This window comes from Xylocopa sonorina, chromosome 10, assembly GCF_050948175.1.
Source record: "Xylocopa sonorina isolate GNS202 chromosome 10, iyXylSono1_principal, whole genome shotgun sequence".
Lineage (NCBI taxonomy): Eukaryota > Metazoa > Arthropoda > Insecta > Hymenoptera > Apidae > Xylocopa > Xylocopa sonorina.
Window position 1 is genome coordinate 7022481 of NC_135202.1, and position 20399 is coordinate 7042879.

Genomic DNA, 20399 nt, shown 5'->3' on the forward strand with positions numbered 1-20399 from the left:
AAACTGTTTTCAAAACAAAAGCTTCTCCTAACTTTAATGACAATAGAACCTCGGTGGCCGCGAATGAGATTAGGTTAGGTCTCGTTAGCAGACTACATATTAGAATCAAAAGCCGTAACGAAAGTAAATGATAATTAACTTGTGAAGTGATGTCATTATACTATAATGCCCACGTGATTTTCTCTTTTATATCGTTTCATTATACATGAATGGTGATCAATTTTTGAAATATATGTATATTATTTTTTACAATTATTCTCATTCATTTATTAAATATATTGTTCTCTGTGATTAAACCAACGTGCATACGCTGATTTTCCATTCATTTACTTAATTTTCAATTACATCTTAAATTGTAACACGCATTTCTGTTCAATGATGTTAAATAGGTAAAAAGACATTGTACTAACCAAACATGTTGAAAGAAACAAATAATTCAGTGAACAATGTGCAAATAAAAAACATTTTCTATACATCAGTTATCGTAAGTAAATAAATTTCTGTACAATAATTATACGTTAATGATGTGGACAACTATTACGAATAGAAATAATATTGGAAATGATATGACGGTTATTCTATTTAAATGAACATAGATTATTTTATGAATTAAATAGTAACCATGGCGATAATACACACAATCCTAAAATTTAAATACAACAATTATATGTGTTTTCTCTTTGGAGAAATAATGTTTACAATAAATATTTTACCATTAATTTACAATTATTTATGGATGTCATTATAAGCGAAAGCGTAAAAAATGTGCATATACACTAAATATATGACATTCTTAAAAAGAATTATATATTTAATACATTTATTGTATATAAATAACATTATAAATCGTAGCTATTAGATGTGCTTAAAATATTTTTTAAACATACTATTCATTCCTACACATAAAAAATCATTAAAAATAAAAAGTATAAACTTTTAAAAATAATAAAACAAAGTTTGTCGAAAAACTATTTAGCTTCATAGGAAAAAAAATAATTTAAAATGTACTATATAGTCAGGTGCTGTCGCAGGAACTATTTGTGACTTCGTAACATTTCCGCTGGATACGCTTAAAACACGATTACAAAGCCAACACGGTTTCTTTAAATCTGGCGGTTTTAAACAATTATACAAGGGTTTAGCTCCTGTGATGATAGGATCTGCCCCGTCGGGTAAATTTGAGAAACGAAAACTATCCGTATAAAAATGAATTAAAAAGGAAAAAAATAAATGTAATGTTACATTAACGGGAACGTCCTTTTCAGGTTCTCTTTTTTTTATATTTTACGAAGGTATAAAAATTGGGTTCGAACCTCGTATACCTGAACAGTATCACACATTTATACATATGACTGCCGCATCGGTGGGAGAAATGGTAATTTATATATATCTTGTTAACGCTGGGCGTAAATAATAATAATCAATACATGTATTAATCTGAAGCGCGTGACATTATAATTGCGAACAATCTATATTTTTTACCTACGAAACATTCGATTTACATAAATGTCATTTAAGCATTGTGAGATGTTATTAATAGGTTGCGTGTCTTATTCGAGTCCCAGTAGAAGTAGTAAAACAAAGAAGGCAAGCATTCTTAAGAGATACTCAGCGATTGCCGTTAAGAACATTGTACCGTGGTTATGGAAGTACTGTGGTCCGAGATTTACCGTTTGCCTTTATTCAGATGCCACTCTGGGAATATTTTAAGCTTTGTTGGAAAAGGCACGTGGAACGTGAATGCACCCCTCTAGAGGGTGCTATCTCGGGATCGGCGTCAGGTACAAAAAAGTTTCTTAAATTAATCAAATTAGACGACACGTATAAATATTATTTTGAACGCATCGACTTTTTATAGTTGCCATATCTGCGACTATAACGACACCCCTAGATGTTGCAAAAACTAGAATAATGCTGTCCAGTACGACGGTCGGATCAGATCAAACAAGAATATCCATAATGTTAAACACAGTCTATCGAGAAAGCGGTTTTAAAGGGTATGTAATAAAATGTGTTCTTGATATTATATTTTGTTCGATTTTATAAATATTAATCGATAAATATCTTCAGGCTTTTTGCAGGCTATGTACCAAGAATTAGTGGTTTTACCATTAGTGGATTTATCTTTTTCGGTGTTTACGAGAAGATCAAAGAAATATGCATTTCAATCTTACCATCATAATGTTACAAAAGATGTATGAACAAATACAAATCACAAATGATACTTGTCAAATACATATTGCTACATAGTCCAAATAGACAAAAATTTGAGGTAGAAGGTAACTCTACTTCCATATAATAATAATTGTATTAAAAGCATTATATATTCATTTTTCATTAATAATGCAATACATTAATGTGAAAAACAAATTTTTTAAATTAGCTTTTCTTATCTTTTATTACAGATCTCAAAGAAAGTGAGAGTTTATCCTGCAATTTATGGAATATAAGTGCACAAAATGATAAATTTGTGATCATTATTAACAGTAGAACACGCTACAATTCTCTATAAAAAATTTTGCATTTGAAATAATTAAAAATTACAATTTTTAAGAAATATATTGTTTCTCTATATAATATTTATAAATGCACATATAAAGAGAAAAATAAGAATCATACTGCAAAGATTAAAAATAAAATGTATTTAATAATTATTTCAAAATTAAATTTTCTCAATTTACATATATAATAATGCATCAAGTTATAGTATTGTTGCACATTAATTTATACTTGTGATATTCATTTGCAGAAAGCAATATAAAATACGAAAAGGGTAAGAGAACTGTGATAATCTTTAATACTGATCTTTTGTTATACTCATTAACAACAATATGTTTTTTTGGACCCTTCATTTAGTTCAATTGCCTCTTCTACTTTTTGTACATTTTCTGGATTGGACATAAAATCTTGTGCAATGTCGTTAAATAACTCAGCTATAAAAATGACTTAATAAATAAAGTTTATAATGCTGGTGCTAATTTCCACATATATATGTATGCTCTTACCAACATTTTCTCCAGTTTTACTAGACGTTATAAAAAATTTTGCTTGAATGCCTGCAGCGTACGTTTCTACAACATCTGTATCAGGAGATGCAACTACACCATCTATGTCTAACAGATCGTTTTTTGTGGCACAAATGTACAATTTACATCCTTCTTCAACAGTCCTGAGCTCCCTTATCCAGAATTTCGCTCTTTGAAATGTCTCTGATTTTGTAATATCGTAACAAATAATGGCAGCCTTTGCACCACGGTAATACATTCTAATCATAGCTTCGTATCTACAAATATGTATACAACTTATAATAATTAATGTTTTTAATCTTTTACGATATTAAACAACTTTTGTTGTTCTGGGAAAATGTACTTTGAACGATGAATTACCTCTCACTGCCTGCTGTATCCCATATTCCCATGATAAACTTTTTTCCATTGATTTGCATTTGCTTAGCTGAAAACGCAGCGCCTATAGTCTAAGGAAAGTGGAACTGAGTTAATTTTGTGATACGCCACTTTTAGATGATTCTCAGTGTAAATCTTAACAACTCTATTTTAGAATATTCCTTCCATCTCGCGGACTAAGAGAAACAAGACGGCCTAAATTAGTATATCTTTTAAGATCATAATTTCTGAATTTCTTAATTTCCATCAATTTTTTTGTAGAAGTAATTCTTTTTGTATTTTAACAAAATACAACCTATAAAGCTATAGCATATATACAGGTATCAAATTTTCCATTTATCGTATATTTTGTATTAAATCCTATCGTTACAAAATATTTGAATAACTATCTTATTGTACAATTATACACAGTTTTTATTTTTATAGTTACCCTTACATTTTGGTAGGATAAACTCTCGTTAAACCTTTCATTTATGAAACGTTCCACAAGACTTGTTTTGCCTACGGCTGCGTTACCCAATAAAACCACTTTCAAATCCACTCGATTCATCCCTAAATAATAAAATTTCTACGACTGAGAAGTACTACGAAATAAGCACTAACCCCTCTTGTAACATTTAAAGAAGTAATTGGTTCTGTCGTATAAGGAGAAACGCAATCAAAGATTAATATTTATGGAAGATAAATAACACTATCCTGTGTTACAAATAACTCTTTATCAGTGATTCAACATATTTATCTCTTCGAAAGCTAATAACTATCGAATTTATAAATACAATATGTATATGACTGTACACGAACAAATATCGATAGTTACACCTATCGATAGTTTGACTATTGATAATTATCGATTAATATCGATAAATTGTTTTCTATATTGTTCAAAATAATCGGGTAATTAAGTTAGTTTACATTATATTTCAATATTGGAAAAACTAAATTTTAAAATACAATCATGTGAAATATGAATGCATAGGAAATGAAAGTGTTACAACGTTTAAGACAATATCGATGAAACGTTTGTGACAGTTACTATACACACTTATCTATAACATATTTAAAATTTTTAGGAACCTGTGTGTCTGCATATCTTAAAATTCTTTTAATTACGGAATGAAATTTAAAAGGAGAAGCTTACAAAATGGTTTAATATCTTTTTAGATCACATAATAATAATAATTTTTTGTTTTTATTAACTACAATTGAAATCAAAGGAAAATTATATTTAATATCCTTTGTAATACTTTTATATTTTATACTGATTTTCAATAAATATTTAAATAAATTATAACATGTAAGAGCTGTAAAATGTTACTGAAAGATAATAACTATGTACTGTGTATTTTTTTTTTATAAACATATTTTTTCATACACATCAAAGTATATCCTTGAATGATGAATCAATTTCTTATCAATGATAAGAAGACCTAGAAATTAACAAATGTTTTCCATTTTGTACGTAGTAATTAAAATTTACCATGATAAATTTCTTAAACTTTATTTTGCTTTTCCTTGCGCAGCAACTGCAGCCATTGCAGCTTTAACAGTTTCTTCATCGCCTAAGAACTTCATAGATACAACAGGTTTAAAGTTCTCATCTAATTCATAGACAAATGGAATTCCAGTTGGCAAATTTAAGCCCATAATTTGATCATTACTCATTTCTGAAAAATAGTAAGCGGTTAATATCAAGATCGGATACTATTTAAATAAAGTTTTGAATTATCTTCAAATTAAAATTATGAATAAAATAGTTATATGACTGTTTGTTATTTAAAAGGAAATTCAAAATATTTAAATACTATTAAAATAAAACTTACCCAGTTCTGGTTAATATAAATATTTAAATATATTTTATTTTGTGAAAAGAGAAACTTACGATCTAAATGTTTCACCACGCCACGCAAACTATTTCCATGAGCAGCAATGATAATTTTCTTCCCTTCTTTCAACTGTGGGATAATAGTATCATTCCAGTATGGTAACGTCCTTTCGATTGTCAATTTTAAGGACTCAAATTTAGGAAATTCTTCTGGTTTTGGTCCATCAGCATATCGAGGATCTTTTACTATTGTTTCGTAATATTTATGATCAGGTTCCATGGGTGGTGGAGGTACATCGAAGGACCTTCTCCAAATTTGTACTTGCTCTTCGCCATACTTTGCAGCAGTTTCAGCTTTATTCATACCAGTCAAACCACCATAATGACGTTCATTCAAACGCCATGTTTTGCAAACAGGAATGTTCTCTTGACCTATCTCCTTGAGAATTGATTTTAGAGTCTCTTGGGCTCTAGTCAATACTGATGTATGAGCAATATCAAAAGTTAGGCCAGCCTCTTTGATTGCTTTTCCAGCAGCAAGTGCTTCACTTTTACCTATAATTTTATAAATAAACTGTTATTGTTAATTACATTAACATGTAAATATGTAAGACAGTTAAATAACTGTCGATATATCGTTATATAAATCGTAACACATTTTTTTCTGTCGAACTTCATAACATATTTGTAAAATAACTATATAACATCACCGTAATATTTAATAATTAATCTATATAAATATATATACATATAGATAAAATAACAAGAGTGAAAGAACTTAACCATCTCTGAATATTTGAAACCGGTCGACCTTTTGCCCTTGAAGTTTAGTTTTCGAGATTTACTACTGAAAGAAGGATATACCTTTGTCGGATAAATTGGCATCGTACCATCCGCAGAACAGATTCAATTTATTCCATTCGCTCTCTCCATGGCGAACCATAACAATTGTATATTTCGACATTTTTGTACCGTAAGAGTTAATAGCACGTAAAGACGAAATACAATCCGGGAACGATCTCTGCTCAATATTTCTGCACAACTGCTTCAGACGATAGCCCCCACCACCTGTCACGTACTTCGGTCGCGGGAGCAATTCAGTCAAAATTTTACACACACGCATTCTACCATTCACGATTGTATATCGTTTACGTCCTCACGGGCTTTTCCTACATAGATTGATTTAAATACGATTTAACCAAGAATGTTATCGAATCAACGATATATATTTTTAAATAAATAGGTTGATATCCTAATTTTGTTTTTACTCGTTTAATCGAGCAACAAACTGTTTCGCGCCATTATAACCAATGGTTGGTTTTCATCGTACGTTTTGTTTTATATGTAATATGCATCGAAAACACGGTCTGTTGAATAGTATCTTGTCGACAATGGTTAAAATATTAACGAAGTAATTATTTCTGATTAGAGGTGTACATATACCTTTCTTTGTGTTAATAATTAATCATATATGCTTATTAAGAAACTTTTACCACATAGAAGTGAAGTGAAACGTAAATAACCTTTATGAAAGTAAAATGTATCCGCGCGATGTTAGTTTTATATAAATCTAATTAAAAATGATATTACAAAGCAGTGAATTACAAATTTATACTGTTGGTTAATAGTACTTGTTAAATTATCAGAAGAATCTACCGGTTAATTGTATATAATGGAACTTTTAGATGATCGACAAGTTAATGATTCTTCCTTGACATTAGATGCGAATTCTTTACAAATCTCTTGCAACTGGCAAATTACTAATAACAAACAGTTTTGCGATGCTTTCAGGGCGATAGCTTCACCTCAAGAATTTCAAAAGTAATCAAAATATTTTATTTACTAGAAATATATACATTTTCCATGTAGTAATTATATATATATATATTTTATTTACGTATTTGTATTTCGTACGTGTGTGCATAAAATAAAAAATATATGTTTATTTATTGTCTTTAAATTAAATAAATGTAAATTTCTTTACAGAACTAACTTTGAAGAAGTTGTTTCCTTGGAAACATGCATATATTTAGAACCAACTGAATTTAATAGTGAACCATGTATGTTAGATATAAAATTAACTAAAGGCCAAAGAATCTCTCAGATTGCTGTGGTTTCCGAAGCTAATGTATTAGAATTTTTCAAACAATACGGAGAATATGAAACAACAAAGTTTGCCGAACTTGTAGATGTATTTGAAGATATTTCAGTCTACTTTGCGGAAACAGCAATTCTCCCACAAACTACAGAAGCTAGCATTAAGGTATAGAATAAAGAAATATGTATATACAATACATTCTTTTTGATGCTCCTTAAGGAAAATTAATTAAAAATTTACATTTTAGTTTACAAAAATGAAAACTAAAAATACAGGTTTGTGGATATATGGTATAAGGCTTTATCTAACAGAACCAAAAGATGAATCCAAAAATTTCTCTACAAAAATCTTTAACCCTGAGATAATAAAAAATTTCCTCGCTAAGTTTAACTTTAATGATGAAGGAAACGATACCACAAATGGTGTTCAATCTCATTACACAAAAATTGTGAATACAAAAAGTAAAAATACTAAAGATAACAATGGAAAAGAAATGGCGCAGTCTATAGATGAAAATACTGTATCAAATAATAAAGACATTTTAATGTACATTGATAAAAAATTTCAAGACATGGAGGCAAAAATGATGAGAAGAATTGATGAAATGGAACAAAGAACAAATCAAAAACTTGATATCATCTTGAACCAATTGGAAATTCGATGTAGGCCTTCATTTCATACAACTCAGTAGCATACTTGTAAATAATAATAATACATATTTAATTTGTAAACACTTTCCAATATGTATGAAACAAACAATTTTGACATTAATATTATTCTGTGTTTTCTCAATACCTCTTCTGTGTTCCAAAACCCTTTGATATAAACTTACATATATTTTGCAATGTTATATTTACTATCCATTTTTTAATTTATATTGCAATTAGAATTTTTCTCGATGCATATATATATAAATATTCATACTTAATGTACTAAAAATTTATATTACATTCATTACTAATTCTAGTATTTAGATGAAATTTTATACAAATATAAAAAACATGAAACCATGATGCACGGCAATGACGAATTTGCATAACAGAATAAAGTTTATAACTTTATTTTAATTGGCGTTATTGCCATCTTGTGGAGGATCCCATAAATGAAGTTGTTTCCTCCATAATTTTATCATGCCATCCCATCCTCTTCTACTGTATTTAATATATTTTGGTGGTGTTCTGGGATGTTCTCTTGTACGTTTTTCTCTAGAATAAATATAGTCAATATAATAATGAATGCAATGGTCAATTTTCTACAACACGTTATTTCCAACAATATCCCAATGCTAAAATCGTCTTACTTAGGTACAGCTTGAATATATCTATCATATCCAATAGTATTTTTTCCATAATCTATTTCCTTTTGTCTACGGGCTAACACCCTAGGATCTGTTTCATATTCTATAGGTTTTCTATTACTATCCGAGGAATTTGTGGTAGAACTAGAATCGCTACAACGTCTTGTTCTAAAAGTTTTTACATCCTCATTACTTATTTGATTCTCCCTAGGTCTTTTGCGAACACTATTTAAGTCTTCTGACTTATCTTTAATATCATTCCCATGTTTTATACCATTTGTCTTATTTGTGCGATTTACTATACTTTCAGACTTATTAATAACTTCTACATTTGAACTAACATCCTCCCCATTTCCTTGACCATAATTAATATGTGTCATAGATTTGGTTGTGGATTCAGGTCGTTTAATTTCGAGACAATTCTCTTTTTTCGCATCCTCTTTATTCGATTCTATCGTTTCTCTAAATGCGTTCGAGCCCATACAAATGGCTTCGTTAAGAAGAGCATCATCTTCCTCTGTCATTAAAGCACATGAGCTGTGTGTATCTATTTCCATTTTACTACGATTGTGAAAACAAATATCTCAAGAAGATCTATGAAAAAAAAAGAATCTAATCTGTAGCAAAATCAACGATTTTATCGCGTGAAAGTAACGATAAATAAATAGAACTTTACCTAACAATAATAACCTAAATGAACGACGTAACTTTCGCATTAGAACATAGGAAGGAGTTATTAATCGCAGATTTTTGCTAATAAATGTTAGAAAGAATAATTGCCTATTTCACTCTAAGATCAGAAAATATCAAAGCTCTTCTAACGCGTGAAAATTCCACTTAGTTTTAAACAAACTTGTACAACAAGTTCATCCTTACAACTGTTACAAATTCTGCGGTGCGCGCCTTTTCTGATAGTTCGACTCCTACTCGCGCACCTCAAAGATCAGATAGCTTGGCTAGAAGCTTGTCTTCTAGGTTAAAAGCTATGAAATATTTTTTCGTTGTTGATCTTTATAAAACATATACATTACAAGTACAATAGCAACAAACGTCCAAAATTTCATTTCTTAATCCTCTTTCACGATTAATACACTCTACTTGTATCTAACTTTTCTTCATTGTTTAAAGTCCGGTTTCCGTCTTGCAAAATCAAATATCACAAAATGTACGCGGCATTCTACCGCCTTTTGTTTGACAAGCTTGCATCCCCTATCGGGCAATTTTAAAAGAACTAAGAATACAAGTATTGGTTTATGTTTAAATTTGATATTTAATATTTTAATAATCTAGAATTTTTAAATATTCTAGTATTTCATATTTCAAAGGTTGTAATTACTTACACTGACCGATGCGTAAATTGTTGATTATTGTTTTTACATTACTAGTAACAGTAATATAGCGGATAAAATTTATTTCGTGAAAATTATGTTATTTTAATAAATTCGAGAAGCGTAAAATAATATATGATTGTATGAAATACCGTTTCAATTAAGACATGTACATGAAATTTGTTATCAAAACAATTGCGTCTTCCCGCGACTGATAAGGCACATCCTATAAACACTATACATTATACTTCCATCAGTACTTTTTCTGCGTACAGTGGTGACTAAGAAATTTATCTGAATAATCATTTATTTTTATTTATTACGGAACTGTGATTCTTTTAATTGTTTGACGATCATTTAATTTAAATACAAACACTTCAGAACGTGCACATACTGATTGTGATCGTGCAAAATGCCTCCGAAAGCAATAAAGGTTATATCTTATTCCTTTTAAATCGCTATTTCGTAATGACCTTTAACACATTAAATAAATAAAATTATTTATATATTTTTCATTTACATTTGTGTATTAATAATGATGGAACGAATCATGCAAATTCCTTTTTATGCATGATATAATACAATTAGTTATTTTCAGGAATCATTAATATTATTAATAAATATTGGTGTAACAAGTCCAAATGCTAAAGACAATTCTTACCTAGAAAAGGCAAAGCTTATTGCTACGCGAAAAATGGAAAAAATGGTATTTATAATTATAAACTGTGTATTTAAATGCATTTATAGAGAATTATCCATTCGCTGTTATTTACTAATATTGATTACTTTATAGATTTTTTTAACACCAAAAAATGAAGTTGCAATAATGTTGATGGGTTCCTCTGATACAAAAAATAGTTTAAATTCGGAACATATAGAGGAGTTTACAGATTTCCAGGTTTCAAATTGGGATTTCATAGAAGAAATTATGAATTTACAAAATACCAGATATTGTTCCAACTGGATTGAAGCGCTCGAGGCTGCTAGGAAATTTATGAAACAAAATGTGTATGTTTTACTGTTATATAATCAAACTATGGATATTTATGTGTATTAATTATGATCTATTTTTTATTTTAGTATTGGTACTTCTACAAAGAAAATCATTTTGATGTCTAACTTTGATGAGGAAGAAAACATTATTTCACAATTTCAAGCAGATACAATTGCAAATTCATTACTTGCTGAAAAAATTGAATTAATCGCAATGTATGATGAACAAATTAACAACTTGCTAGAAATCAATTAATTACATCAAGATGAATTATTGTACATAACTATTATTGTAGATCTGAGGAGTCATTGAATGAAAAACCTACCTCCTGTCTTAAGATTAGTGAAAAACTTCTTAAAGATGTTCTTGAAAAGGTTTTAACTATTATTACTTATAGTTTTGATTATTATAATACATATTTATATTTATAGTACATTACCATGAATGAATAGTAAATTTATTTTCTCTTTTAGATCAATGGTCAGCATATGACATTTGATGATGCTATATCAAGTTTAAAATTTTATGTAGAAGCAACAAAGAAACCAACTCCATGTTACTATACTTTAGAGTTAGTCGATAAAAAAATTCCGATTGTTAGTTATGTTAAAGTAAGAAGTCATTTTAAAGGAAAAAAATGTGTTATGATATACACAATTATTTTAACTAAATATTATAATTTTCGGCAGATAAGTGAAGTAAAATTTCCGTCATGGCAAAGGGCTAATAAAGAAGGTCAGAAGCTTCAACAAAAAACAGTATACCTCGACCGACAGAGATGTTCTTATACGAAGGATGAGACTATAATGGGGTATAAATATGGAGGAAGTTTTATTTCAATTGAAAGTATGCGCAAAATTGATTTTGCTATCGTAGCTATTGCATGTAAATATGACATCAAATAAATCAATTTTGTTGTAATTGCAGAAAAATTAAAGGAAGAAAAGAGTTATAAAAGTGGAGAGAAAAGTTACAAAATCTACAATTTCACGAATAAGAACAATATTGATCTGGATTATTTTTACAAACAGAGTAGCCACGTTATTCTACCCTCAAGTAGCGTGAATGTATGTCTTATTGTTTTATTTGCATCAAAATATTCCAAACTAATTACTTATCTTAATTATTTAATTATTTGTCTTGATTTTTGTAGAATGTAACCAAACCATTTTACAGTTTAGTGCAAGCAATGCACGCAACGAATTCAGTCGCTATTGCGAGAAAAGTATTTAGGAAGGATAGTGCGCCTAGAATGGTCGCGTTATTTCCTTGCATCGATGTACCTGATGAACCATGGGTATTGTAAAATGATTTTTAATTATACTATAACTGAAGTTTAAATTGTTCTATAAAATATGTTGCTTGTATTTATACACAGTGCTTGATAGAAATAGAATTAGCGTTTGCAGAGGATCGAAGAATAATGGAGACAAGACCTATGAAATCTGTAATGAAACAATTGTCAAGTGAGCAAAGTGAAGCTGTAGACAATTTAATAGACTCTATGATGCTCCAAGATACGTAAGCACTTTGAGTAATCATATATTAAATTCTGTTATATATATGCTGCTTGTATATATATATTTTTTTCAAACAGAGACAGTTATGAAGTAGATGGAAGTCAGCATTTTTTACCTGGATGTGTACCAAATCCTGCAGTACAGCATAGGTGGCATATGTTATCCTACCGTGCCATTAATCCGAATAAACCATTACCACCTATGGATGATTATTTAAAAGAACTTTTAGAAGCTCCATCGATAAAAGCGAAAAGTAAATTCCCTGCGCAAAAAGTTGCACAATTGTTCAGACTAGAGACTATAGATCCAAAGAAAAAGTAATAACTTTTTGCATATTAGTGGTAAATGTTGCACGTAAATTTAACAAATAAAAACGACATATTTTGTTTAGAGATGAAAGGAAAGAAGCACAAGAAGACAATATGCAGGTTGACGATGGTCTTAGCAATAAAGAACCCGATAAGACAGAGGATAATAAACTTGATATTGAAAGTTATTCGTGTAAGGAAGAATCTGTATTATCCTTGGATACTTCAGACATTGATTTAGACGACCTGGTAAATCGACAAACATGATTCATAAATATACAAGTTACTCCTTATTTGATATGTTCCATTTCTATTTCAAACTGCAAACGTATAATCTTTCAAACATGCTTACACATTTGAAGTTCCTCTTGCAATGAAGTTTTATAAAAGATTATATTTTATATAATTAAAAAATCGTTCACATTTTAATATTTTACACTTCTTTAAAATTATGCATGTGTGAGAAGGATAAATGCGTATTGTGTTTTGTACATGTATGTATAAAGAGCATATATATTGTATAGCAAGCATCATAAAATAAAATTGTCGTATGAGATATCGAACTCACTGTACTATCCTAATTAGAAGAGAATAGATCCTCGAAACGAAGCCCAACATGGAACGATGATACTATCATGTCTGAATATAGGAAGGACGAGGTCATCCGCCCACCTGACGCCCACTCCATTTCTCTTTCAATTCTTTGAAATTCTAACATCATCATTTAATGCTGCAAATTCTACAATAAGTTTGAAGGACTTAAATAAGGATATATGTCCACCTAGGATTAGGATTGTCGTGAGTTGCTGTCAGAAGTTAAATTTATCAATGTGTTTATTTCTTAATGCCATATATATTGAGGTTTCGTATTATTTTTACTATCAGATAGATATTTAGTTTAAATCTCAAGTACAACTTTTCACTCAATAACTTTTTTCACTTAAAATATTTCGTTCTTCCGGCTCTTCCAGCGAAAGATTCTTAGACGGTCGTGTGGATACTGTTAGTCCAATGCTTTTGGTACATCCTGTAGAACATAACGGCACTCACTTTCGTAGCCTGCGGGAAGAGTGAATCCGCTGCAACCTTAGTCTACGGAGTGACGCCGTCTCGCGTGGATCAACAGGTGTTTATATCCGTGCAAAACGCGTTCACCAGCATGGGTAAGTTTCAAGATTGCGTACGTTAAGTCATCTTAAATGAATGTACATAAACCAGCGTATCGTAAATCGTTTCTGCAACGCTGAATTGTTGTCGATGTTTGTTTCAACGGCGAAAGCGACGAGGAAAAGCCTACTTATATACCTACTCGGATGATACCTCACGTCTTCGTTTAGGTATGCGGGATGAAACACGCGACGTACGTTATGAGCTGCACTTATGCTATTTTGCTGACATAACAATAGTATTCGTCATCATCCACCATTGTTTGCAACAAATAGGTTTAAATATTGAAAAATTTATTAATGCTGGATTTAGATATATCCATTCTATAGTCTTTTTTGAACATATATAAAAGATAAATTTGAGTTTAAAGATAGTGATCAGAGCTGGTAATGTAGGTGTCTATAATTATACAGTTGGACACGAAATAATTAAAGAAACACCTACTCGCATGACTGTACTATATGGTATTTGAAACTTAAAAGGTTTTAATACGTCATTGAAATTTTACGTTGCGCGGAAATATTACGTGATATCACAGTTATTTTTAATGTTCAATTTGCGCATAGCTTTTTAATTATTTAATAAATACTTCATTCTACTTGTTATTATACATTGTGAATTCATAAAAAATATTTTAGTTCACGGAAGAGAAAACAATATATGTAAGAAACTTGTAAATCAAAGAATAATTTAGCATCAGATTAGTCTATTACAGCGCGAACTGTACTCTAAATGTCATAGACAAATGTCGAGGACCAAATGTCACATTAATACATATCTCACTGTATATTCTAAAAATCGCACACTTTTCTTTCGAATTGTCTTATCTTTGCTAGAAATTGTACCATGATAAGATGAAATTCCAGTATTACTTTCGTAACGTTCACACTTTTTTATACTTTATTCGACATTGACCTGAAAAATGTATCTTGATCAGAGAATGGGAACCAGATTCTCGTTCAAGATTTTTCTTGTTAATTCACGCAATCCGATTTCCAGCACTTTTTAAAAATATGCTTTCACTTTTACTAAGAAAGTGTAAAAGTTCTGTTAGTTCCTACGTTATGCAACAATTATATTATTCTTGTGTATGAATTATCATGGATAGAAACTTGTAATATAGAATAATTGAATACAGGACAAATCAATAAAATTATCTTAAACGTTTCGTATGTTCTTGTTACTTACTATTAGAACTTTAGTGCTAGCTAGGAAATGATTGGTTGTTATATTACTTCTGATCGAGAATGTTGTGTCACATCGACATGAAATGTCAGAAGGGTATCGTTTCAACAAGATCGGTATCCTGAAACAGGAGCAGCTTGATCGAACGCACCACGCGGAACCGCACTGACCTCGTCGTCCTTGCAGAAGACGCGCTTGAACGCTGCTTACGATCGATTGTAAATCTGACGGATAAAAATAATATCTAGCTGACTGGGCTCTCCCACTTGCTTATTTGCAATTAGATAAACTTGAAGCAAAGATCAGTTCAAGGAAATTGTAACAATTCTTCCTTGACTTATATTACTATGTTCATTACAAATACTAATTAGTTATTTTAAAATGTTTCTGATTGAATTGAAAAGCATTTTTCCTTATTACTTGTTACAAACTGATAGTACTTCCCTCGCCTTAATGTTTCTTGATACTGATAATTTATCCATTCCCTTGTTTTTATATCATCACTTACTGGATGATGTACTATTTGTACGTCTATATGCCATAGCTTTTTATAGATTTGAATGAGGGCACCGTAAGGAGAACTGCAAAAAAGAAACAGCATAAACGCACGGCATTGACTCCCCTTCTTAGCGGTTCAGTTTCTGCAGTTTACGTTTGGTTAATAATGGGGCATGTCCACAAGCCATCTTGCGTAAACTTCCATGTTCAGTATCAAACTTTTTGCTCCACTCACAAGTGTTTTCCCGCCTTTAATCACGAAATCGATCTTGTTTCCTTCATTTCTTCATTTTTCCGCTTTTTTTATTTTAGACCATATTTCACATTTTTTTTTTTAGAAATCACATGTTCCTACTAACTTGAAGAAATTATAAATTTGTTAATTTTCTGTACTTTGTCATATCTGCATTTTTATTTCCTTATAAAATATTTCTTTGTACTTTTTTATAAGAAGCATATGTTTCTCCTTTTTTTCAGGAACCGTATACGCTTGCAGTGTAGTGGCCATGCTAGCAGTGAGTACTTCAGCATGATCACGCTTTCCTATGCTTCCTACTTTTCACACATCCGGAAGTGATCACCGCAGTTGCGTGATATTACAATTCGTTTCTGGCGAGTCAATCAGCCCGGAGAAATCGCTCGTTATGGAAACAGACTAGATCTTACATATAATCTTGGCGACTAAAATTCATAAATCTCGCGCTTTTCTTTCTGTCCTCTTTTGTTGTCATCGATTTTGTATCACTCTGGTTAAACACTAGAAAAAATTGCAGACTGCGCACTTCGTTTTCTTGCATAAAACCCGCGTAGACGCGGTCGAAGAATATTGATCCTTTCACGAATGGAAAGTAAAGTTAACGGCCATAGTATGAATCATGCCGAATGAGGACGATTGACATGAATTATACATATTTTTTTCAAAGTGAAACGAGGAATAAAATAGAACAGAATAAGGCTGTTCCACAAGGGAATATACTATGAAATTGTCAATGCTGTTTAGTCTTAGAGCTTGGAGATATTTTGCACTTGAAGAGAAACATTGACTTCTTCATAATTTCTTGAAATAAAAACGAGAACTATACAAATAACAACAGTTCATTTCTCAATAACAAAGAAATATTACTTTCGTTAGGCACTCCTCTTAACGGCGGAGGCCGGTGACATGATGCGCAAGAGTATAGTTTTCGATAAAAACACCCCGGACGTGTTCTATTGTCCGCAACGGAAGCCAACTGGTTTTGAGAAGATGATAGTGAATGCAAAACCATTGTCGAGGCTTTGTCAATTCGAGGGAAGGCCAATCCCTCCTGATTACAAGAGTGACTGTTACAACGACGTAGACGAGACAGAGTACGCGTGCAAAGAAAAGTACAGAATCATGGTGAGTCATCCTCGAGATCACGGGCCTCGAAATTTCTTTCGCCAAAAGAACCCCACAGTTCCCCACTCCTCCGTATTCAAGGCGAACATTTGGAACGCGCTTACACCAGAGAACGAGGTGTACTCGGGTGCAACGAGATGGAACAGATCGGACGAATAAGACAGAAATGCAATCTTCTGATTGTATCGTTTCAAGGGAGCTTTTATGCGCTTCAGCTGCATTGGCCGCGTTTCATATTAATGCGCGGTTAAACATTCAAATGACGAAGTTTAATCGGAAGTTTCTTATTAAGAAACTAAGTCCAAAGTAATTATATACGTTTGCATATTTAGCCCTTTCTCTAAAAAGTTACCGTTAGCACTTTGAGAGCCACATCATTCATGGATCACTTCGTATAATGTGTTAATATGCAGAATATAAATTTGATCAAGTTTTTTAATTTGAAAGTGTTTAGAATTAAGGAATTAATTGATATCATTACCTCATTTAGCTTTCGATATCGTTTCTGCTAGGAAAGTTCTATCCTCAATTAAGAATTGCTTGAAAGTATTAGGAGAGACTCAGGAATTCTGTGCTTCAGATACATCTATAATATAAGAGTTTTGTGAATTAGAATTAATACAAGAAAATATAACTTCCTATTAAACCTTGACGGAGCACGCGGAAGAAGTAAGCTAAGCTAAGTTTTACCAGTGATGCACGCATCATCCAACTATCATCAATGTTAACACACCATGTTTCATCACGTGTAACGCGACTGGTGTCGGTTTTGTTTTCTTACAGAAGCGATTCAGAAACAAAGCAGAGGGGGATGAGAACGTCGTGGATGGCACCGTCGAGAAATAGATGAGAAATGAGTGCTGCACGGCCGAGCAACGCGTGCAATATCGCAAAATGATCATGCCGACTCCACCACTAATGCTCAAGCTTGCAATTTTCAGTCCCTTAATTACAAAGCTATTTCATTCCTTAAATTTAAGCCACAAATTAGATAATCGATAGACATATTTAGTAAAATGAATAGTTTAATTGTTTTTAAAATGAGAACTTATTCATCAACTTCCTTATTTAGCATTAACATTCAAAGATATTTTCAGAGCACGCGATAATATTGCTCTTCTTGATTAAAATATTCTCTCTAAATTTACTTTTTTTTTTAAATTTTTACATACTACTGTACAAATCTTAAATGTTGAAATACATAAATCAATTTTTTTTACTTTTTTCAATTATAATTGTATAAGAACCAGATTTCTTTTTAGCTGTGCTCTGTGGTTTCCGAGCTTGGTGGCCGGAATTTTTAATTTTTTATTAATAATACCATTAATAGAACTAACAATGGAATTGGGCGAGTTGATAATTAATTTCCCAGAGATAGCTTGAATGGCTGATACTCAGCTGATAACTGTTTGCACACTAACTTTGCATCGTTTGGTATTGTTTGACTTATTCGTGCTCTTTTCTGAAGTCCAAAAATGACTGTTCTACAATAAGAAATGAATTATACTTGGAGCTAAAAATTAGAAAGTCTTCCAAAATATTAATAAACATAAACAAATTCAATTTTTCTACTAGTTTATACTGATAATAGGAAGAAACGTTTTTTTCCCACATAATTGTTCAAAAATTTTTACCTGTATTTATAAATAAAATTTAACTTGTGAATTAACTGAAAACATTTACCAGTTTAAAGTATTGATTCACTCTTGAACTTCATCGATCATTAAGTGAACTTGAAGACTGCCTCAAATGCGTGTACATTGTGGTAGGTAGCATTTCATTTATAAAGTCTGAGAACATGAAAGAAAGAATTGCATTATATCTATTATCTATTCAACGAGCCTGAATCATTGTTCTTTTCGTATAAATTAGTTTTATGTATGGATCTTTGTTTTAGATGAGACTACATCCGCCAGGAAGTGAAGTCCCGTACAATGGTTCACGTTTGTCGCGATTTCTAACTTTTGATAAGGACATCAATAAGAAGAGGAATCAGATTGAAGATAACAACTGATAAAATAATATTTTCTTTTGTGGCTGTTACAGGTGGATTCTTTTATATCGGTTTAATATTTTGTCATATATTTTGATTGCTTCAGCTACTCTCTATAAACAATTGAATTTAAGGACCTTAAGAATGTTTTCCCTAGTATTTTTTATTTATTAGTAATTTTTTCTTCAATTTTACTAAAAATTTTGTATGTTTAATGATATTATTTGTAAATAATTGGAGTTCCTCTCTGTAACATTTCGGAATGCAAAACATTTGTACGCAAAAAGACAGCACACTCATTATTAATTACAATGTTTAACGTTCCTATTCACTGCACAGTGTACAAAGCTTTTTTAGCATATCCTTGTAATATACTTGTAATATAAATGCACTTGGTTAGAAAATGGAAAAATAAAATTACTTTCAACTTTGTAAATTATTATATATAAAATAAAATTAAAAAGTAAGTGCGTTATTAAATTTCATTGTTTTACCAATATCCTTGTTGCTGAGTAGTAGAATGTCTGGAACAAGTTCTGAAATAAAATGCAAGATACATAATGTAATTTATATGATATATTAAACAAACTATGTATTTGGAGTCTTGCAAATAGATTATGTATTCTGCTTTAAACATAAAAAAAAGTAATGTTAAAAGCATTTGTTTTATGTATGTGCATAATAAATTTCTTATTAAAACAATATGTTTACCACTTGTAAGTGATAAATTTCTCATTGAAAAGTAAATATAAGATGTTGTGCATAAATTATACAGAAATAGTATCAATAAATTTTCATATTTGTTTAACAAATATTTCTAAAGGCTATTGCCATTATATTCTTCAAGTGATAACTAAACTAAATGAAACTTTAAGATGTCTGAAATTGTACTTCACTTGCACATCCTTTTCTTGTATAATTTAGAATACACAGTTATTCTAATTTCATCTCTAATTTCCATATTCTACTTACAAGTTTTCAATTCGTTTAAGACCTTTACCTTTTACTTTGGACGTATACACGTTTTTTAACGGCATTAAAAAGAAATAAGCCAAATGTAGAAACTGGAAGTAAATATACTACCCTCACTTTCGTAATATGTAATTATATTTGCCGCCTTAACCTTCCTCTGTATCTTACTATGGCATTCGATATTTTTCATTTTATGTAACTCGTTTACACATAATTCAATTATAAACGAGCGAATGAAAGAAAGAGAATTTTAAAAATCCATTATCGATGATCGACTATTGTCAATAAAGTCCCAAATTTTCAATCACTAAATGTGCACTACCATAATCTAAGATCACAATTAATTTTTAGATAATTACGTTGTACGATTGAAGATAATAATCATTACACGTTATTACACGTTATTATTTATTTGTCACCATTGGTTGTAAA

The 20399-nt window shown here is 30.6% G+C and overlaps 7 protein-coding genes and 2 long non-coding RNA genes across 14 annotated transcripts; 5 read left to right on the forward strand and 4 right to left on the reverse strand.

The window, feature by feature from the left end:
- Window positions 1–283: 283 nt before the first annotated feature.
- LOC143428050 (mitochondrial S-adenosylmethionine carrier protein) lies at window positions 284–2227 on the forward strand. Its single transcript, XM_076902633.1, has 6 exons — window positions 284–484; window positions 1016–1172; window positions 1266–1375; window positions 1541–1781; window positions 1859–1997; window positions 2071–2227. Exons 1-6 carry the CDS (start codon window positions 416–418, stop codon window positions 2180–2182), a joined length of 828 nt encoding a protein of 275 aa, XP_076758748.1. The 5' UTR covers window positions 284–415; the 3' UTR covers window positions 2183–2227.
- On the forward strand, window positions 2173–2640 carry LOC143428056 (uncharacterized). The gene is made up of 2 exons (XR_013102389.1): window positions 2173–2279; window positions 2415–2640. It is a non-coding gene; the product is annotated as an uncharacterized LOC143428056 (long non-coding RNA).
- A 132-nt stretch (window positions 2641–2772) lies between these two features.
- Window positions 2773–4108, reverse strand: LOC143428052 (ras-related protein Rab-24). Of its 3 annotated transcripts, none has more exons than XM_076902640.1 (4): window positions 3835–4108; window positions 3387–3475; window positions 3010–3283; window positions 2773–2933 (listed from the first exon to the last, which is right to left on the reverse strand). In XM_076902640.1, the coding sequence occupies exons 1-4, from the start codon at window positions 3952–3954 to the stop codon at window positions 2871–2873; spliced, it is 546 nt and encodes a 181-aa protein (XP_076758755.1). In that variant the 5' UTR covers window positions 3955–4108; the 3' UTR covers window positions 2773–2870. The 3 variants fall into 3 exon arrangements, with proteins under 3 accessions (XP_076758755.1, XP_076758753.1, XP_076758754.1); XM_076902638.1 differs by having other exon boundaries at window positions 3006–3283; window positions 3835–4104; XM_076902639.1 differs by having other exon boundaries at window positions 3006–3283; window positions 3841–4103.
- Window positions 4109–4612: 504 nt separating this feature from the next.
- Pglym78 (phosphoglyceromutase 78) lies at window positions 4613–6290 on the reverse strand. Its single transcript, XM_076902631.1, has 3 exons — window positions 6091–6290; window positions 5284–5781; window positions 4613–5068 (listed from the first exon to the last, which is right to left on the reverse strand). The coding sequence occupies exons 1-3, from the start codon at window positions 6188–6190 to the stop codon at window positions 4902–4904; spliced, it is 765 nt and encodes a 254-aa protein (XP_076758746.1). The 5' UTR covers window positions 6191–6290; the 3' UTR covers window positions 4613–4901.
- A 419-nt stretch (window positions 6291–6709) lies between these two features.
- Window positions 6710–8095, forward strand: LOC143428049 (uncharacterized). The gene is made up of 3 exons (XM_076902632.1): window positions 6710–7047; window positions 7213–7489; window positions 7572–8095. The coding sequence occupies exons 1-3, from the start codon at window positions 6899–6901 to the stop codon at window positions 8013–8015; spliced, it is 870 nt and encodes a 289-aa protein (XP_076758747.1). The 5' UTR covers window positions 6710–6898; the 3' UTR covers window positions 8016–8095.
- A 13-nt stretch (window positions 8096–8108) lies between these two features.
- Slbp (Stem-loop binding protein) lies at window positions 8109–10070 on the reverse strand. Of its 3 annotated transcripts, none has more exons than XM_076902637.1 (3): window positions 9962–10070; window positions 8625–9215; window positions 8109–8529 (listed from the first exon to the last, which is right to left on the reverse strand). In XM_076902637.1, the coding sequence occupies exons 2-3, from the start codon at window positions 9176–9178 to the stop codon at window positions 8388–8390; spliced, it is 696 nt and encodes a 231-aa protein (XP_076758752.1). In that variant the 5' UTR covers window positions 9179–9215; window positions 9962–10070; the 3' UTR covers window positions 8109–8387. The 3 variants fall into 3 exon arrangements, with proteins under 3 accessions (XP_076758752.1, XP_076758751.1, XP_076758750.1); XM_076902636.1 differs by lacking the exon at window positions 9962–10070 and adding an exon at window positions 9498–9707; XM_076902635.1 differs by lacking the exon at window positions 9962–10070 and adding an exon at window positions 9298–9707.
- Window positions 10071–10164: 94 nt separating this feature from the next.
- On the forward strand, window positions 10165–13334 carry LOC143428057 (X-ray repair cross-complementing protein 5). The gene is made up of 12 exons (XM_076902646.1): window positions 10165–10382; window positions 10548–10655; window positions 10743–10957; window positions 11030–11158; window positions 11239–11317; window positions 11417–11554; window positions 11633–11789; window positions 11871–12010; window positions 12097–12240; window positions 12322–12464; window positions 12541–12780; window positions 12864–13334. Exons 1-12 carry the CDS (start codon window positions 10362–10364, stop codon window positions 13036–13038), a joined length of 1689 nt encoding a protein of 562 aa, XP_076758761.1. The 5' UTR covers window positions 10165–10361; the 3' UTR covers window positions 13039–13334.
- Window positions 13335–13817: 483 nt separating this feature from the next.
- Window positions 13818–19135, forward strand: LOC143428053 (uncharacterized). 2 transcript variants are annotated; one of them, XM_076902641.1, is made up of 4 exons: window positions 13818–13934; window positions 16099–16136; window positions 16754–17002; window positions 18900–19113. In XM_076902641.1, exons 1-4 carry the CDS (start codon window positions 13931–13933, stop codon window positions 19014–19016), a joined length of 408 nt encoding a protein of 135 aa, XP_076758756.1. In that variant the 5' UTR covers window positions 13818–13930; the 3' UTR covers window positions 19017–19113. The 2 variants fall into 2 exon arrangements, with proteins under 2 accessions (XP_076758756.1, XP_076758757.1); XM_076902642.1 differs by lacking the exon at window positions 16099–16136 and having other exon boundaries at window positions 13830–13934; window positions 18900–19135.
- On the reverse strand, window positions 15667–18169 carry LOC143428059 (uncharacterized). Its single transcript, XR_013102390.1, has 3 exons — window positions 17693–18169; window positions 17484–17588; window positions 15667–15870 (listed from the first exon to the last, which is right to left on the reverse strand). It is a non-coding gene; the product is annotated as an uncharacterized LOC143428059 (long non-coding RNA).
- Window positions 19136–20399: the final 1264 nt, after the last annotated feature.

Bases quoted from the DNA above. Each gene is read 5' to 3' on its own strand.
- LOC143428052 (XM_076902638.1), bottom strand. From the start codon at position 3,954: ATGAATCGAGTGGATTTGAAAGTGGTTTTATTGGGTAACGCAGCCGTA. The intron at 3,476-3,834 runs GTAACTATAAAA...CACTTTCCTTAG, and splicing joins TATCCTACCAAAATGTAAGG to ACTATAGGCGCTGCGTTTTC. The intron at 3,284-3,386 runs GTAATTCATCGT...ACATATTTGTAG, and splicing joins GATACAGCAGGCAGTGAGAG to ATACGAAGCTATGATTAGAA.
- LOC143428057 (XM_076902646.1), top strand. From the start codon at position 10,362: ATGCCTCCGAAAGCAATAAAG. The intron at 10,656-10,742 runs GTATTTATAATT...ATTACTTTATAG, and splicing joins CGCGAAAAATGGAAAAAATG to ATTTTTTTAACACCAAAAAA. The intron at 10,958-11,029 runs GTATGTTTTACT...TTTTTATTTTAG, and splicing joins AAATTTATGAAACAAAATGT to TATTGGTACTTCTACAAAGA.
- LOC143428053 (XM_076902641.1), top strand. The intron at 16,137-16,753 runs GTGAGTACTTCA...TACTTTCGTTAG, and splicing joins GTGTAGTGGCCATGCTAGCA to GCACTCCTCTTAACGGCGGA. The intron at 17,003-18,899 runs GTGAGTCATCCT...TCTTTGTTTTAG, and splicing joins AAGAAAAGTACAGAATCATG to ATGAGACTACATCCGCCAGG.
- LOC143428049 (XM_076902632.1), top strand. From the start codon at position 6,899: ATGGAACTTTTAGATGATCGACAAGTTAATGATTCTTCCTTGACATTA. The intron at 7,048-7,212 runs GTAATCAAAATA...ATTTCTTTACAG, and splicing joins TCACCTCAAGAATTTCAAAA to AACTAACTTTGAAGAAGTTG. The intron at 7,490-7,571 runs GTATAGAATAAA...TTTACATTTTAG, and splicing joins CTACAGAAGCTAGCATTAAG to TTTACAAAAATGAAAACTAA.
- LOC143428050 (XM_076902633.1), top strand. From the start codon at position 416: ATGTTGAAAGAAACAAATAATTCAGTGAACAATGTGCAAATAAAAAAC. The intron at 1,173-1,265 runs GTAAATTTGAGA...CGTCCTTTTCAG, and splicing joins GATAGGATCTGCCCCGTCGG to GTTCTCTTTTTTTTATATTT. The intron at 1,998-2,070 runs GTATGTAATAAA...AAATATCTTCAG, and splicing joins CGAGAAAGCGGTTTTAAAGG to GCTTTTTGCAGGCTATGTAC.
- Slbp (XM_076902637.1), bottom strand. From the start codon at position 9,178: ATGGAAATAGATACACACAGCTCATGTGCTTTAATGACAGAGGAAGAT. The intron at 8,530-8,624 runs GTAAGACGATTT...TATTTATTCTAG, and splicing joins TATATTCAAGCTGTACCTAA to AGAAAAACGTACAAGAGAAC.
- Pglym78 (XM_076902631.1), bottom strand. From the start codon at position 6,190: ATGTCGAAATATACAATTGTTATGGTTCGCCATGGAGAGAGCGAATGG. The intron at 5,782-6,090 runs GTATATCCTTCT...ATAAAATTATAG, and splicing joins TGCCAATTTATCCGACAAAG to GTAAAAGTGAAGCACTTGCT. The intron at 5,069-5,283 runs GTAAGTTTCTCT...ACTATTTTTCAG, and splicing joins CGTGGTGAAACATTTAGATC to AAATGAGTAATGATCAAATT.